The 15,351-nt window shown below is 41.6% G+C and overlaps 1 protein-coding gene and 1 long non-coding RNA gene across 14 annotated transcripts in view; one reads left to right on the top strand and one right to left on the bottom strand.

The window, feature by feature from the left end:
- The window catches only part of dnm1a (dynamin 1a), a 53,552-nt gene that overhangs the window by 13,461 nt on the left and 24,740 nt on the right, over positions 1–15,351 (bottom strand). For 8 of the 13 annotated variants that reach the window (XM_065965451.1, XM_065965440.1, XM_065965445.1 and 5 more), the window contains exons 14-16: positions 14,691–14,702; positions 12,854–12,883; positions 12,451–12,564 (exon numbers count right to left, since the gene is read on the bottom strand). In XM_065965451.1, coding sequence (XP_065821523.1) covers positions 12,451–12,564; positions 12,854–12,883; positions 14,691–14,702 — 156 coding nt within the window. The remainder of the gene's footprint in view (positions 1–12,450; positions 12,565–12,853; positions 12,884–14,690; positions 14,703–15,351) is intronic. The other 5 variants (XM_065965449.1, XM_065965447.1, XM_065965448.1 and 2 more) reach the window with 1 other exon arrangement.
- On the top strand, positions 5,272–8,914 carry LOC136183167 (uncharacterized). Its single transcript, XR_010669003.1, has 2 exons — positions 5,272–7,648; positions 8,200–8,914. It is a non-coding gene; the product is annotated as an uncharacterized lncRNA (long non-coding RNA).

The following is a 15,351-nucleotide window of genomic DNA, read 5'->3' as shown; positions in this document are numbered from 1 at the left end:
TACAGATACTACATTGTAGGCTGTGTAACAATTTCATTCTCATTCAACCAAGCACATAGCGATCTTTATGGTGGGTTTTAGTCTTTTTATTTTCTTTTTTTAACTTTCCCGATCTGGGGTTGAACTTGAGTTCATATAACTTCCCACCTTCCAATATCCACTCAATCATGTTCGACACACAGGCTACTTTTGAAACACTGAACTAATATGAACTGAATTTGGCTGTAAGAGTAAATGAACTGATACTCAACTGAGGATCAGGAGTGCTGCTTCACGTCACATATGTGCGCAACAAGCTGAGTGAAAGTGCATCGGGAAAAGTAAGCCTATTGAATAGCAATAACAGACTACACCGTTGTCTTTAGAGCAGTTTTTTTTATGATTAACCACTCGTCCCAATTTCTGATTCAACATAGCACTGCATCGACAATACGGTCGACACACCAGGAACTGCACGCTACCAAGTGAACAGATGTAAATAGCCCTATTCACACATGCACAAAACTCCTGGAAAATTCTGAAAATGTTTTGGGTTAGCTACATGTGTGAACACATACTGACAAAATTTTCATGCCGACACTTTGTTAACACCTTGAACACTTCCTGTTACACATTGCATGGATTAAAGACACGACAAAAAAAAGTCATATTCTAGAAATGTTCAGGAATGCACGTGAGAGAAGTGCTCGTTCGAGGGGGGGAAATAACAACGTTGTTTGTCCTGCACTGTAGCTTGCTTTGCTCCGGGTTAAAGACGGAGCCCATGCTGTCTGTTGACTGCCCTTTTAAAACGGGATGATGTAATTAAAAGCTGTGAAGGTTACTAACTCACGCTTTTCCCCAATTTTATAAATAGATTGATAAACTATTTTTTATTCATTCCTGATCGTCATTTAGAATTGGGCCTTCTTTCTGTGTGTACCTTTACTTTTTTTAAGTCTTGCACACACACACACACACACACACGCACGCACACGCACACACATAGCAGCCCTGGCAGAGCTCCTGGTATTTAACCTGTGGTGTTTTTGAGCTGTGTGAGAGCAAAGTACTTTCCATGGTTTTATTTTGCTTGTGAGTAATAGCCGGCTCATTATGAAAAGCCAGAGGAAGTTCACTTCTGGATTCATAAAGGCTCTCCACCGCTCTGCACACCGTCCAACAAAACGCCGCACGGAGTCACACAGTATGTCAAAGCGTAGATTAAAAAATTGCCTCTCTCTCTCTCTTACACACACAGCAATGCCAGCGTATGTGTTCACAGCAAAAACACACACATGGGGGGCATGACACAAACCAAATGTAATTAACACTTTGAAACAAATTTGTGTAGTTTGATTGGCAAAAGCAATCAGATAGTCATTTACACTGCCGTTGATGTTTTTTTTTTACAAGGTTGTATGTCTTTGTGTATGTGTGTGTGGTAGTGCACATGTATGTGTGTGTGGTAGTGCACATGTCAATGTGAGTCTGATAGAAAAGTCCTGGTGACTTGGGCCATGCATCAAAGGGCTGCGGAGAAGCCGCACGGCATCTGGGAGCAATAACGTTGCTTCTAACCCTTCATTACCACAAAGACTGGGCCCTGGGTGGCAGCCAATGGCAATTTTCACGACCCTCCTCCTCACCTCCCTTCGTTTTTCTTTCCCTCCATTCTTCTAGCATTCCCCCATTGAGCTCTGTCTTTTAAAAAAAAAAAAAAAAATTGCACACAGAGAACATTTCTGTGATTCTTACACAGTGAGGAAAGGGAAAGACATAAAAAAAGATGGCACTGAATGGGTTTGAAGCACTTGCGTAAAGATTGTTTAGTTTCTTCATATTCAAATACATTTTAACAGACCTGTTGTTTTCTCCAAAAGGAGGAAAATGCTGAGTCCACATCAAATTTAAAATCCAGCTAACGCATGCTAAAAGATCTGTTTGGTTGGTGAGTAATGTGTCTTTGAAAAACAGCATCTGAAGAGACTTGATTTGACTTTATGGATGTTGTTTAAAGTGAAACCACATGTTGCTAGCATTTCAAGTAAGAATAGAAAGAGAAATAAGTCTTTCTGGAGCAACCTGTAAAAACACACAGCTGTTGGTGACTCATCAAGCTACAAGGTTGTGCAATAATGCTCGAAACAAATCACCTTGGATGGCCTGCCATTGTCCGTACTCCTTAATACTTCACATATCATGAGAAGGGCTTCTTTATAAATTGGCTGGGAAAAAGGGGCTTTCTATGTCCTCTGTGGAATATATTCTTAAAGATTCATTTTCCCATGGAAAACAACATACAATCTCTGATTTTCTTATCAGAAAAAAAGGTTGATTTTTTTTGGGGGGGGGGGGGCTAGTGAAGCTTGCCTCACGTTTAAAGTCTCATCTGATTCTAAAAGAGAGACAGTTTTTGTGCTCTACTTAGCTTTTCCTGTGGGAACCAACGCAAACACATAAAAACATTGGGAAAGGAAACGTGGTGTCCACATGACAATGACACATTCAGCCCACAGTCCGGTCAAGTATCCTGGCAGGTCAGTGATACCTTCCTGTTTAGCAGCTAATTGCCAAGCAGTTAATTATCTCCTCTGCATTTTACTTCTGCAGAAGGTCAGTGTAACAACCTAAGGGGGGGGCAGGGCCAAGCCAGGACATGTGATCAATCACTGCTGACCACCAAAGAGTAACAGAAGAAAGGAGGAGTCTACGCAGCCCGCTAACCACATAAACAAGTGAAAATCCCCACACGTCCAGCGACTGCTGTCTGACAGAAGGGAACGGCTCTGGTTGACCTGTGTGTTCAGTGTCTCAGTGAAATACAATCGCAGCTCCCAGCTCAAAGACAAGATCTGTAATAAAGTCACATGAACTTAGAATAGTAAAGGTTTAGTGAAGGAAAGAAAGTAGATTAACTCAAGGACTGCACTGAAGCACAATTCAGAGGCATATTTACGTTAAATATCTGCATTGCATGAAACTTTATATTTCTCATTAAACATTAAACCCAGCAGCACAATAACATTTAAGCGTCCCATCCTAATTTTGATGTCAGAGGAAATGGCCGCAAAGTCACTTTAATGAATTATTTATGATTGAACCACCCAGTAGTAGTTCAAAAGGTACAACATACACATTTATCTAGCTGTTATATTACTCCAGAAAAATCTTGAACACAAAGAAAGTCTGACAAGGACCATTAAATACTTTTTTTAAATGTTTGATCAACTTTTCGTCAATTCTAATGAAAATACTTTTAACAAAGTGAGGTTTTAAATGACTTTTATTCTGCCAGTGTTGCTAGGCTACGTGTAACAAGGTGAATTTATGTTTTCAAATCCATGTTTAATTAAAATGTAATTAAACTAGAAGATGCATCACCAAGTTATTACATGTGAAACACATTTTATTATATGTAATTGTGCACCCACAAGAGGAAAAATATGTGGTGCCTACTGACAAAAACATTCACATCTGAGGTAAAGATGTGATGTAAGAATAGAGTGAGGTAAGATGTTCACGTGTGTAAAACCAAAAACGAGGCTTTCAGGGCAGTAAATGTACACAATGTGGAGTACTGCCATTACTGTAATGGATTCAAGGGAGGTAGCGTAATCCCAACCCGAATCCTAAATCTTCAAAAACATCATAGTCATGTCATCATCAAAACTGCATGCGTAAATTACGGTAAGACTTAATTTAACTGCAAGAGTGCTTTTTAAAGGTCAGTGACTGACATAATATGAAATTTTCACTCCTAAATATAACTTGTCCTGCAAAGTACACAGAGGGTGTGTTTGGACTGAGTGTATTTTTATGACTTGATTGTGCCAATGGTTGGGAAGGTCCAAGGGTGGAGAGGGATTATGAGTATTTTTTTTTTTTTTGTTACACACTTACAGTAAATCAAGTCTTGTAAAAAACATTGTGAAACTTTCACAATGGGTGTCAAACATTTAACAAGATCTAATTTATGGAATCATGTAATAGTCATTCACTGAGACATTGAAAAAGGACGCAATATATGAGAAAAATATGAAAGATCCATGAATATATGGGGCCCGTCATATGAGAATGTATGTTTCCAAAGAATAACACTGGTCATCAAACACATACAGAACTCTTTAGATATCTGTTCATTCTTCTTTTAAGGGAGTAGTGAGTCTGCAGAGTCTCACAAACACGAGATCAAAATGACATTACAACTCGCGTCCACACACACGAGAAAATATTCTATCTCCATTATTCTCCACAAAAGAGAGAGAGAGAGAGAGAGAGAGAGAGAGAGTAGCAGTGGTCCTTTCAAATTCCATGAAGGCAAAAATACTGACGTTTCTCGAGTTCTTTTAGCATTTTGTAAAGATGCAAACGTTTTCTTCATGTCTCTTACAAACTTACAGAGAGCACAGAAGGGCAGAAGGGACAAACAGCACAGGGAACAACATACAGCCGTAACAACAGACGTGCTTTAGGCTACTTTTTATTGTTCAAGGCATTATTAACATTTATTACATTTAGTTCTAAAATGTCTTACATCTTTGCATCATGCATCCTCTTTTGCCTACTTTCAACAACTTTAACCACCAGTTCTGACATCTGTTATCATTATCCTCTATTTCTCTCCCAAATATCCAGATATGCATTTTAGAACTTAGACTGTTTTTTTTTTTTAAAAAAGGGTGTCGTCTCAGTGACGTCACCCATTGGTTTTTGAAGTGGCATTTTGAAGCCAAACGATGGCAGTCGCCAAATTGCAAATGCACCCTCTACCGTACAGTTCAGTCAATCTATAAACAGACAAAGAGGTGAATTTTAGGAAGGCCTCCCCTGGAAAACAGCTATAACGTGTCCACCTGTCAGTCAACTCAGCCACGCCCCCAATTAAACAAATGTATGCAGAACTATAATATAATCAAAAACAGAGGAATTATAAAAATATTCAACCCTGTACAGTTTTTACCAACAAAGAAATGAGCTACTGACACCAAAATAGTTTTTGATCCAGGCTCCAAACATTTATATTTCTTTTAAACGATGGGCATTTTAATATGTCGATTCCTTGGTTTTGTTGAGGTAGCCTCAAGTGGACACTTTTACAGCTTTTTACACTTCTGCTTAATTTTTTAACACATATTTTTTACTTGATACCTAAAATATATCTCATGACAGTTTAAAACCAACTCATCTCACAACTGACCAAACAAGTTGTAAATGAAGTGGTTCAACTAGCCACACTTTTACAAGCTGAATAGACACTATATCAACACCCTACTACTGTAACTTTAAGGGTTTTGAATGTTGAACTTTAATTGTAAGTACACATGAAGTCATGTAGAGTCTCTTTAACTAATGGTAAGACCTAAAATACCCGCTGCACTATTTCTTTGACAACATCTGAGATATATTGCACAGTTTTCTCGGTCCTCCATGTCGTCAGAGAATGACTTGATATTTGGAGGCAGGGAGTCAACAACACAAAGCCATTATGTGGTTGACATTTCTGTAATCCACAAAGAGTAATGGAGGATTGACATGCTATCTCTCGTCTGAAAACTATCTGTGAGCTTTCACTGTAACTCAGCGGACTGATGACACTCGCGTGACATACAGGGGATCACATTTTGGTGCTGAATTTGTGGGTTTGGAAAGCATTTTACACACATTTTTGAATAAATCCACAGCTCGGGCTTTACAGACTTTACCAAGAAAGTAATACATGAAAGATACAAATACAACCCTGAAAGCTGACAGTTGCTCATTTTAGATAAAATAAAACTACAAAAGCAGAAACTTGAGGTTTTTCATGACGATATTAACGAGCATTATTTCAGGACAAAACTGATTATAATGGCACATTAAACTGGAAGTGTGTCTATGTGTTTGTGTGCATACTTTCTCAGCATTTCTGGCTTTTCTGACTAAGACTTCGGAAAGGAAGCTGTCTGCCTGGTCATCCAAACAGTGGAAACAATGTTGGTGCAACCGCAGCTCTAACCCCCACCCAACCCATTAAAATTCACTCCTTCCAATCCCTGAACCCGGGACTTAACTGCAACAATAATGAGGATTGATTTCCCTCCAACCTCTTTTCTGGCTTCTTTCTCAGCTACATTTTTCATCTCTTTTCATTCCCCACTCACTAGGAATTATTTTTTTTTCACCCCAACATTTTTTTTTTTTTTTTATCGCTTCCTTCTTTTCTTCCCCACTTTCCTCCCCGTTTTCTCCCCGGCTTTCCCCTCCACATCCCTCCATCTGTGAGCTGGTACTGCTGACTCGTCTCTCCTGGGATTGTGCCTGCTTTGATTTGGAGCTCAGAAACCATAGCTAAAACAAACACACGGCTGCACACACACACACACACACACACACACACACACACACACACACACACACACACACACACACACACACACACACACATATATTCATACACCTGGAAACACTAGCGGTGATTACTCCTGTCTGCCAAAGAAAGAAACCTATATGTGTGTGTGTGCGAAATGAAGAAGGTGAAGGAGGCAACTTTTACTACTTATGTCTCAACTTTGAACCGCACTTTTCTTTTCTTTTTCTACACACACACCACCTCATTCGCTCTGGTTCTGATTTACCAGTACTATGTCACCCTTCACCAGTAGCCCCCCTCCTCCTACTGTGTGTGAGTGTGTGAGTGTGTGAGTGTGTGTGTGTGTGTGTGTGTGAGGGCTGCATAAAGGGCTCTTTATTCGCGTCGGACAGGGAGAGGAAATCAGCTTTAGAAGTAAAAACAGAGGGAGCAGGAGAGAGATGGAGACCACAGGGCTGCACATCTGGAGTTATTACAAGGCTTCCTCCCGCTTGCCAGGAAAACGCCGACATTCCTGCCCTCGCTACAAAGACCGAGGAGCCTCTACTCTCATTCAGACCCCCTCCTACACACACATCCATCACTTCACAACCACATATACACTCACATGTACCATGAGAAGATACCACTGGATGCAAGAAAAGAACACCCATTCACATATTATGCTTCCACGTGAGCTCACAAACGCAGACATCCTCCCCATCTAACCAACATACGCTTCCACTAAAAGTAGTTCCCTCCCTCTGCAGCCAATCCTTCACTCCCTTTCCAAACTTCCTGTTCACCTTTGGCCTTCCACTTTCTCCTAAAAATCCAGAGAAGAAAGGAAGAAGAAAAAGAGGGAGGGGAGGTAAGGAGGAAAAAAGCCAGACAGAGGGGAGGAGAGAGTAAAAAGAAGAGAGGAGAGAAAAAATGGGGGGGCCGGCGAGCTCCTCCTCCTCCTCCTTCTTCTCTCCCCATATCTCCTCTCTCTCTCTCCTCCCTTTTTCTTCTTCTGTCTCTAGAAGAGGAAACTTGATGGCTAATGGTTTGCCACGTCGAGGCTCCAGCCGGTCCACTTTGCTTGTCTTTTCTTTTTTTTTTTTTTTTTTTTTACTCTGGGAGACTTCAAGAAGAAGAAGTAACCTTCGGAAACACCATCAGATTGGTTTCGTCCAAATAGTGTGAGCGGTAATCTCAGCGGAAATCGACATGGGGTGAACCGTGGCAACGCGCGAAGAAGAAGAAGGAGACACAACAAATAGAAGTGAAGAAGACGGGGCATCGCTGAAGACAACAGGATGTGCGGAGGAGAAGATGAATCGTCAAATCGAAAAGGTATTCCATCCCAAAGAAGAACGGGTTTGGTTTGTGTCCAGAAGGTAAAAAGATTGGGATGTTTTTTTGTTGGGGATGTTGAGTCAAACTTAGCACGATCTCAGCTGACCACAAATATTCACTTGTAAGTTTCTAATTAACAGCACTGAGAGACCGAAAAGAGAATGGCTTCATCTCACGAGAGGAACAATGTGAAAGAGTTTAACGTCTTGAGGACCATAGCGAGTTTTATTTATCTATTTTTGGCCTGGGGGTCAATGGGGGCAAACTGAGTTTACAAATTTGTGCTAAATTGAGTATGACCTTTCTCTGTGTTTATATATTAGTGTTTGACTTGTTTGTGTGGTCTTTTACCAATTATGCATAAACAGGCCAAGAGGGGGATTGGGGAAAACTGCAAAATCCACATTTTACCAATAATACCCAGAATAAAGAAAATTACACAGACTCATCAGATTCTGAGAGAAGTGGATTTGCAACTCTTCAGAATTTCTCTTTTTGTTGATAAGTGTCTGAAATGTATCTCTGGATCTTGTGTTTCTCCTCCATAGTTATGTCAGGATTTTCGCCTCTCGCAGCGGGGGAAAAAAGGAGGGAATGTCGTTAAACCCTCCAATCAGTTTCTTTCACATCCTTCTGATCTCTCCTCTTCCCTCCTCCCCTCCTTCACCTCCCCGCCGACCCCTTCGTCCATCCCTGACACACCGTTTCTCCTCCAGCTCGCACACTCAGCCTGATCAGCAGCACTTTGTCAGCAGAGGAGAAGGGAGCCCGGCTCCAGAGTCTGACGCTGGAATCGCAGTGAGTAGAATTCAGATTGTTTGTGAATGAACCTGACGTCCGCGGCCTCCTCCAGTTGCCCGGCCCGCCTGCCCAGTGTTCAGACTACCTGTTCAGGAAGTAGTGGTTGTACAGTAGTCTGCACATTGGTTAGGCTGGCCGGGGAAGCACGGGATGACTCACTGCAATCTGAAAGCGAGAGAGGGCAACCAGCACATCGGCCTGTGGGAACACGCAGCACCACCCTTCATCCATGTGTACAAACCGAGGCACTGGCCTAAAAATAAGCACCCTAAGGCTCCACCACAGCAGGCCTAACCCTGGATTTATAAGTGATGGTCACAAGAGTCCAAACATTTGACAAAAAAAATGTGTATCTCTATGTAGCTTCTGCATTGTTTGACTTGTCAGAAATGTAATCTAATCAAGATAAAATTGTGAAAGATGCTTTGCAACCCCCTTGGAATAAACATGCTTGAGTATCTATTTGACGTTGTTTTTGTCTTTCTTCTTTCAAGCAAGAGACACAGAGATGAAACAGGATCACACTCGTATAAATAGACGTGATGGTTGCATGACATTCTCATCACGTTGTTTATTTTTCTGCAAAAAGATCTAACTGGGAGCTGAAACCAGAAAAAAAAAAAAGAGGCTCAACCACACAGAGAAAAAAATAAAATGCACTCATCCAAAAAAAATAACTTAAACACTGAGTGAACCCCCAGCATCGCTCTGCATGCACGCTTGACCAAAATGTACAATTACGTCTCTGCCTTCCCTGCTCGACTGCGCGGCGGTTCTACCTCAAATTACAATGTAATGCAGGGAAGCTACCAAACAAAAAATATGCACCGTGTTTATGACTCTTTGTGTAGCTCTCCCCAAAGAAAGACAGAAAATTGTTTGTGGCTTCTGTGTTTGTGAAGTGACGTTATGTGAAGTGCTGCAAGTTTAGCTAGCCCCCCCTTTCCTTCCTTGCCTGTTTTTTTTTTTTATTAAGTTTTCTTTTTTATCCTTCACTGGGAGCCGCAATTTATCTTCAAGCCAGCCTGTCTTTGATTTGAAAAAAACAAAAAAACAAAGCCACAGCACACCATTCTGAACTCCTTTTTTGTCTTGATTACAAAATCAAAGAAGAAGAAGAAGAAGAAGAAGAAGAGGGCAGGAACGTTCACACAGTGTCTCATCACAGAGCATCGTCTGCAGGAATGATAAACCACAAAGCAACCTGTTTCCATTTAGAGCCCCTGCCACCATGTCACACAAACACATTTACAAATATACACACACACACACACACACACACACACACACACACACACACACACACACACACACACACACACACACACACACACACACACACACACAGACACAGACACACAGACGTGTTTCTGGTGAGTGTGTTGAAAGCAACAGTCGTCCTTCTCCCCCCAGGATGTTTACAGCTGGGATCACCAGGCGAGTCTGGCTTTCTGGCAGCTTTACAGAAGGAGTAGGGAAACCCAGGCACACACACACACACACACACACACACACACATGAAAATACACAGAAACACACACACACACACACACACACACACACACACACACACACACACACACACTAAGGGGCAAAAGGGGCATCCAAAGAAAATACATCCAACATCCAGTAAAGGACTACAAAGTGGTACTTAAACTTATTTAACTGTGTGTTTCTGTGTGTTTAAATGTATCATTTTAACAATAAGATTACTGACTTATAAATATATTTTGCATTCAATGGCTTCTTGTGAAATCATAGTTGTGTTGGTCTTTATTTTGGGAATTTTTTATTTTCTTTAAGCTTATTTTTTTCTCCCTTCCTTCTTTCTGCCCTCTGTCTCTGCTTTGGGATGCTTTAAGCAACAGAGCAGCCTGATTCAAAGAATTGGCATGTCCTGTGGTAATACAGACCAGAAGGGCAAACACACACACACACACACACACACACACACACACACACACACACACACAGACACTAAAAACACACACATTTCCACATACATGCACTCTAACCAAAACATCCTGGCACCACTTGTTGGGTTGAAAGTTATTATTAGTGTCTGGGGTTGTTGTGTGTGTGTGTGTGTGTGTGTGTGTGTGTGTGTGTGTGTGTGTGTGTGTGTGTGTGTGTGTGTGTGTGTGTGTGTGTGTGTGTGTGTGTGTGTGTGTGTGTGTGTGTGTAAAACCAAACTGTGGACGAGGGTTTTCCCCATGACGAGAGGCAGTCAATAAAATGGTGCTGTGCTGTTTTGCGAGTTGGTGTAAAGAAACATATGAATGTGTGTTTGTGTGTGTGTGTGTGTGTGTGTGTGTGTGTGTGTGTGTGTGTGTGTGTGTGTGTGTGTGTGTGTGTGTGTGTGTGTGTGTGTGTGTGTGTGTGTGTGTGTGTTAACCTAAAACTGGATAAAAAGAACAAAAAACAGTTTTTCTCTTTATTTCTTTCCCTCTAAGCGGCCCTTTTTTCTTTAAATCTAAACATATATAAATGTTTCCACCTTTTCATCAACGGTGTGTATTCTGGTATTTACCCAGGTGCTCATGTGTGTATATGCCCTCATGAGAACCTCTGGTGTGTGTGACTGGACTATAAAAATGTTCAGCTTTGATAGAAAACATAATGAGAAGTCCTCTGCAGTTCCCCTCAGCCTTGGCACTCTGTGTTGGTTTTGGGTCTCCCCGCACCCTCGCTGTTCCATGTTCAAATAAATATACAGTACAAGAAGAGAGGGAAAGATTGAGGGCAGGAGGGGGGTGAGGGGGGTGAGGAAAGAATGAGACAGAAAGAGAAAGAAGAGACAGATGAGGGGAGGAAAGTAGAGGAAGAAGAAGAAGAGTTTCCTCTGGTTTTTCGGGAATAAATAGGATATATGAGGAAGTGATGGGAAATGAGAGGAGGAAAAAGATAGGGAGGATATTAAAGCAAAAGCCACTTTCTTCCCCACTTCTGTGCCCCCCACCCTCCCACCCCACCCCCCTTTTCCTCCCCACTTTCTCCCCCCTCAGATGTTCCTTGTTACTCCTGCTGCTAACCAGCTAACAAGAGACACTCCTGCCTTCTCCCCTACAATCCAGTCCTGCTCTTGTTCGCTCTGTGCCCCTTCTTTGAAATGAAGTTAGCTTATTAGAAGCAGGTTGTGTGTGTGAGTGTGTGAGTGTGATTGTGTGTGTGTGTGTGTAATTGGGAACAGGGCAAGGCAGGGGGGCTCTGGTATGCACATGTGGGTGCCAGCTTCGGTGTCTGACATTCTGGGGGGTCTTGACTCTTAGTAAAGGGCCTTTCACAATTTACACACACACACACATATACACACACACTCGCACAAACTTATGTCAGCGAGCAGCAGTGGGGCTGTGGCTGAGGCCTGGAGACTCCGAGACTGTGGCTAGCTCCTAATAGTTCTGCAAAGCATCATGGGATACCACTTTGACCAGCCGGTCCTGTAACTAAACTTGCCAGGTCAAAACAGTCATTTCTGCTGTTGGACAGGAAAGTGGAAAATAAACTCTGGAAGTTTAACACTCCAGTCCTCCAAAAAAAAAAAAAACTTCTGGTACTGATTTGTTGGATAATTTAAAAAATGTGTTTAGTTAGAGTTCGATTCAGTTTTTAGGCTCTTTGAAATTAATTCCTCAATTTGTAATTTCGGGAGGCAATTGTTAATGCAGAGTGATAAAAACTACAACTACTAACATGCAAATCAAAGACACGAGAAGATCCCTCTTTTCTCTTTTTATGGCGTATTCTGCAAAGCAATGTCTGTAATTAACTATTTCAGTGATAAGTTTGAATCTTTGGACAACACTACGAGGTACATCAGAAGTTGTCAACTTGACTGTTGCATCAAACATTTAAAAACAACACATCAAGCCTGCAGGTGAGAGGACCTAATGAGCAAAAATTGCAAACACTCTTTGTCTTTGTTTGTGAGCGTGTGTGCGTGTGTGTGTGTGTGTGTGTGTGTGTGTGTGTGTGTGTGTGTGTGAACAGCAGCTAACCTCATCATCCTTATACCAGGACAGGGATTCGGCGGTGAGGACGAACCAGTACTCCTTAGCTCCTCCCTTCATGATGCCAATGTTGTTGATGGTCAGCCAGCCCTTCCTGATCACCTGAGACACACAAACCAAAAAGAAAGTCATTGACAGTATTTTTCAGCTTAGAGAATAAAAATATCACACGCTACTGTCACAGATTTAACAGCACATTAGTAAGCCTTTGTCTCTAAAAACACACACACTAACTCGAGTGGAGAGACAGAAGCGACTGCCAGACACACCGGCAGGTTGACGCTTCACCTACATGACTAAACACACGCCTCACACTCCTTTTTATTGCAATCTCTCCATCATACACACAAACTACGGACACAAACAGTACATGGGTGTGCGTGTTAATTACCTTGAACCGATCGCTAACTCCTCTCTCCGGCTGAATGAGAATGTGGAGAGAAGGTTACAAAGCTATACGCCAGCGCAGGGCACTTAGAACAAGGTTGGTTTGATACCCGCACATTACAGCTGACTGCTGGGACGGCAGCAAGGGGACAGCAAGCAGGGGCGGGCGGGTGGGGCGGGCAACAAGGGCAGTAAGGAGGCTACAACAAGAGTGGCCCCCATGTCAAACCTTTTCTGAGACCATGCAGGGAGATGCAGGAGTCGTAATATGCTTTTTGAAAAGAGGTAGTGGAGGAATCCAGTTCCTTTTAATTCACAATTAACTGGTTACTAATTTACAGGGTTTTTTTTTGCATTTTTTTAACCTTATTGTATTGTTGTTGGCATTCTTGTCAGCAAAACCCGTTGTTATCTCTGTTTTTTAAAGTGCTTAACAAAAACAGAAGATTTTTATATATTTATTATCTATGTGTTTTATTGTAACCACTGGTAATCCGTCAGAACCTGACAGGTTAAAGAAGAAACAGTTCATTATTCAGAACAAATTCTAAGTCTGTCCATTTGTGTTTTAAGGTTTTCTGGAGGTCAAGAGGTGTTCAGTGAGTAAAACAGAAGCTACAGGGCCAACTCCATTTATCTCTTAACAGGAAGTGCGGATCACCACTTTGTTTACAATGTGCCCCTAACCTGTGACCCTTAACCTGGGTGGTTGTTATGCCAACTGACAACCAACTATGGAGGTGACATATGTCTGGTCTACATCGCCTCTGGCCCTCTGGTACTTTGGATGAAATGGGGGAGAGGAAGGAAATAAAACAGAAGGTGGGAGAGGAGAAGTCTAGTTACGGATGTAAACAAACGTCTGATGATCGTTTTTTTTTTTGGTTTTTTTTAAGCTCTCTGTCTTGGTCCTCACTCTCTCTCTTTTTAGATGCATTCAAGAGCACAAGATGAGCTCAAGCTACAGCTGCCATGCGTCTCGTCACTGCCGAAGCTAAATGGCCTCAGTTATAGAGTCATAAGCGAGCAACTCCAAACTTAGACTTTTTATAAGACTGCATAATGCTGTGGAAAAAACCTTCTGGGACGCTTTTGTCCTCCTGTACTAAAAATGTGTCATGGTGTTTTCACACATGCACAAAACTCCTAAAAATGCTCCCAAATTTTGGATGGGAGCTGCATGTGTGAACACAAACAAATCAAACAAATCAATTCTTCAGCCCACTTTTTTTCTGCAACCTCCTTAATAAAAATGTCCTCGTCATGTAAGTGAGCTAATGTAAGTGCAGCTTCAAACTGCATTATTTCAGCTGGCCAGTGTGAAGCTTTTCCCACTTGTTCATTGCTACATGAATATGCAAAATGATATGTGGCATCGTCGTTATAGAGTTGGACTCTCGCTCGCGCAGCGTCTTATTTATGTACGTGACAGAGACAACTTCACACTGTGAGAGACGTGTTTGGAAAAGCGATTAAGGAAGAATTCTGGGGGAAAAGTTCTCAAAAACTTTCAGGAGTGCGTGTGTGAAAACAGCTTAAGTGTGCGCGACTGCGGCTGAAAAGAAAAGAGAGAGGAAAGGGAAGCAGCCAAGCATCCCCCACCACAGCCACCTGCCAAACTATTGGTGGTTAGTACAAAGCTCATTGTAGACACACATCCAGACACACACACACACACTCGTGAACCCACTATAATTCAGTACACATAAAAGACACACAAGTGTACACATACTCCTGATATATGCAGAGCGGGAAATCATGAGAACATACGCATAAAAGCTTTTTTCAGACATGCACAGAATCACACGTTATTCAATCATACACCCACACACTCTACTCACCATGATCTCATCCTGAAGCAGAAAAGCCACAGAGAGGACGGTGAAGAGACGAGACACAGAAAAGAGAGCAATCACTCAAGAGGAAACAAGAGGAAAAGCAATTCATAGAAAACCCAAAACCAGGAGAGTGAAGAGAAGAGAAGAGTCGAGTGTGTGTGAAATAGAAGATTGACATGCTTTCAGGTGGAAATAACAGGAAGAAAAGATGCTAAAATGGATATTGTGATGTGTTAACAGGAAGTTTCCTTCATTAGTGGGGTTCAATTTGCCATTTAGCATACAGATGAAAATGTGGCAAACATTAAAGTGAAGATTTGTTGCCATTTTAAAACTCCTGATCTGTGTCAAATCAGAAACACAGCCATGAATTGATTTCATTTCTTAACAGAGTGCCAGCTTTTAAAGTTGCGATCATTCCTTCTTTATCGAATTAACTAAAGCACTCGTTTCAATTAACAACAAGTGGCAAGTATAGCTTCATTGGCTAGCACCATTTCTACTTTGAAGTGGTTTGAGATGTCGAGAGAGATTTAAAATTTCAGGCAATTCCATAAACAGATTATCAAAAATCATAATCACGATTATTTTTGACTGAAATTGAGATCACAATTATTAAACACGATTACTCGTTGATTTTAAAACATCTGAAACACATTTAACA

This window comes from Labrus bergylta, chromosome 17, assembly GCF_963930695.1.
Source record: "Labrus bergylta chromosome 17, fLabBer1.1, whole genome shotgun sequence".
NCBI classification, from domain to species: Eukaryota; Metazoa; Chordata; class Actinopteri; order Labriformes; family Labridae; genus Labrus; species Labrus bergylta.
Note: the sequence above shows the minus strand (reverse complement) of the source record. Positions and strands in the feature narration are given on the sequence as shown.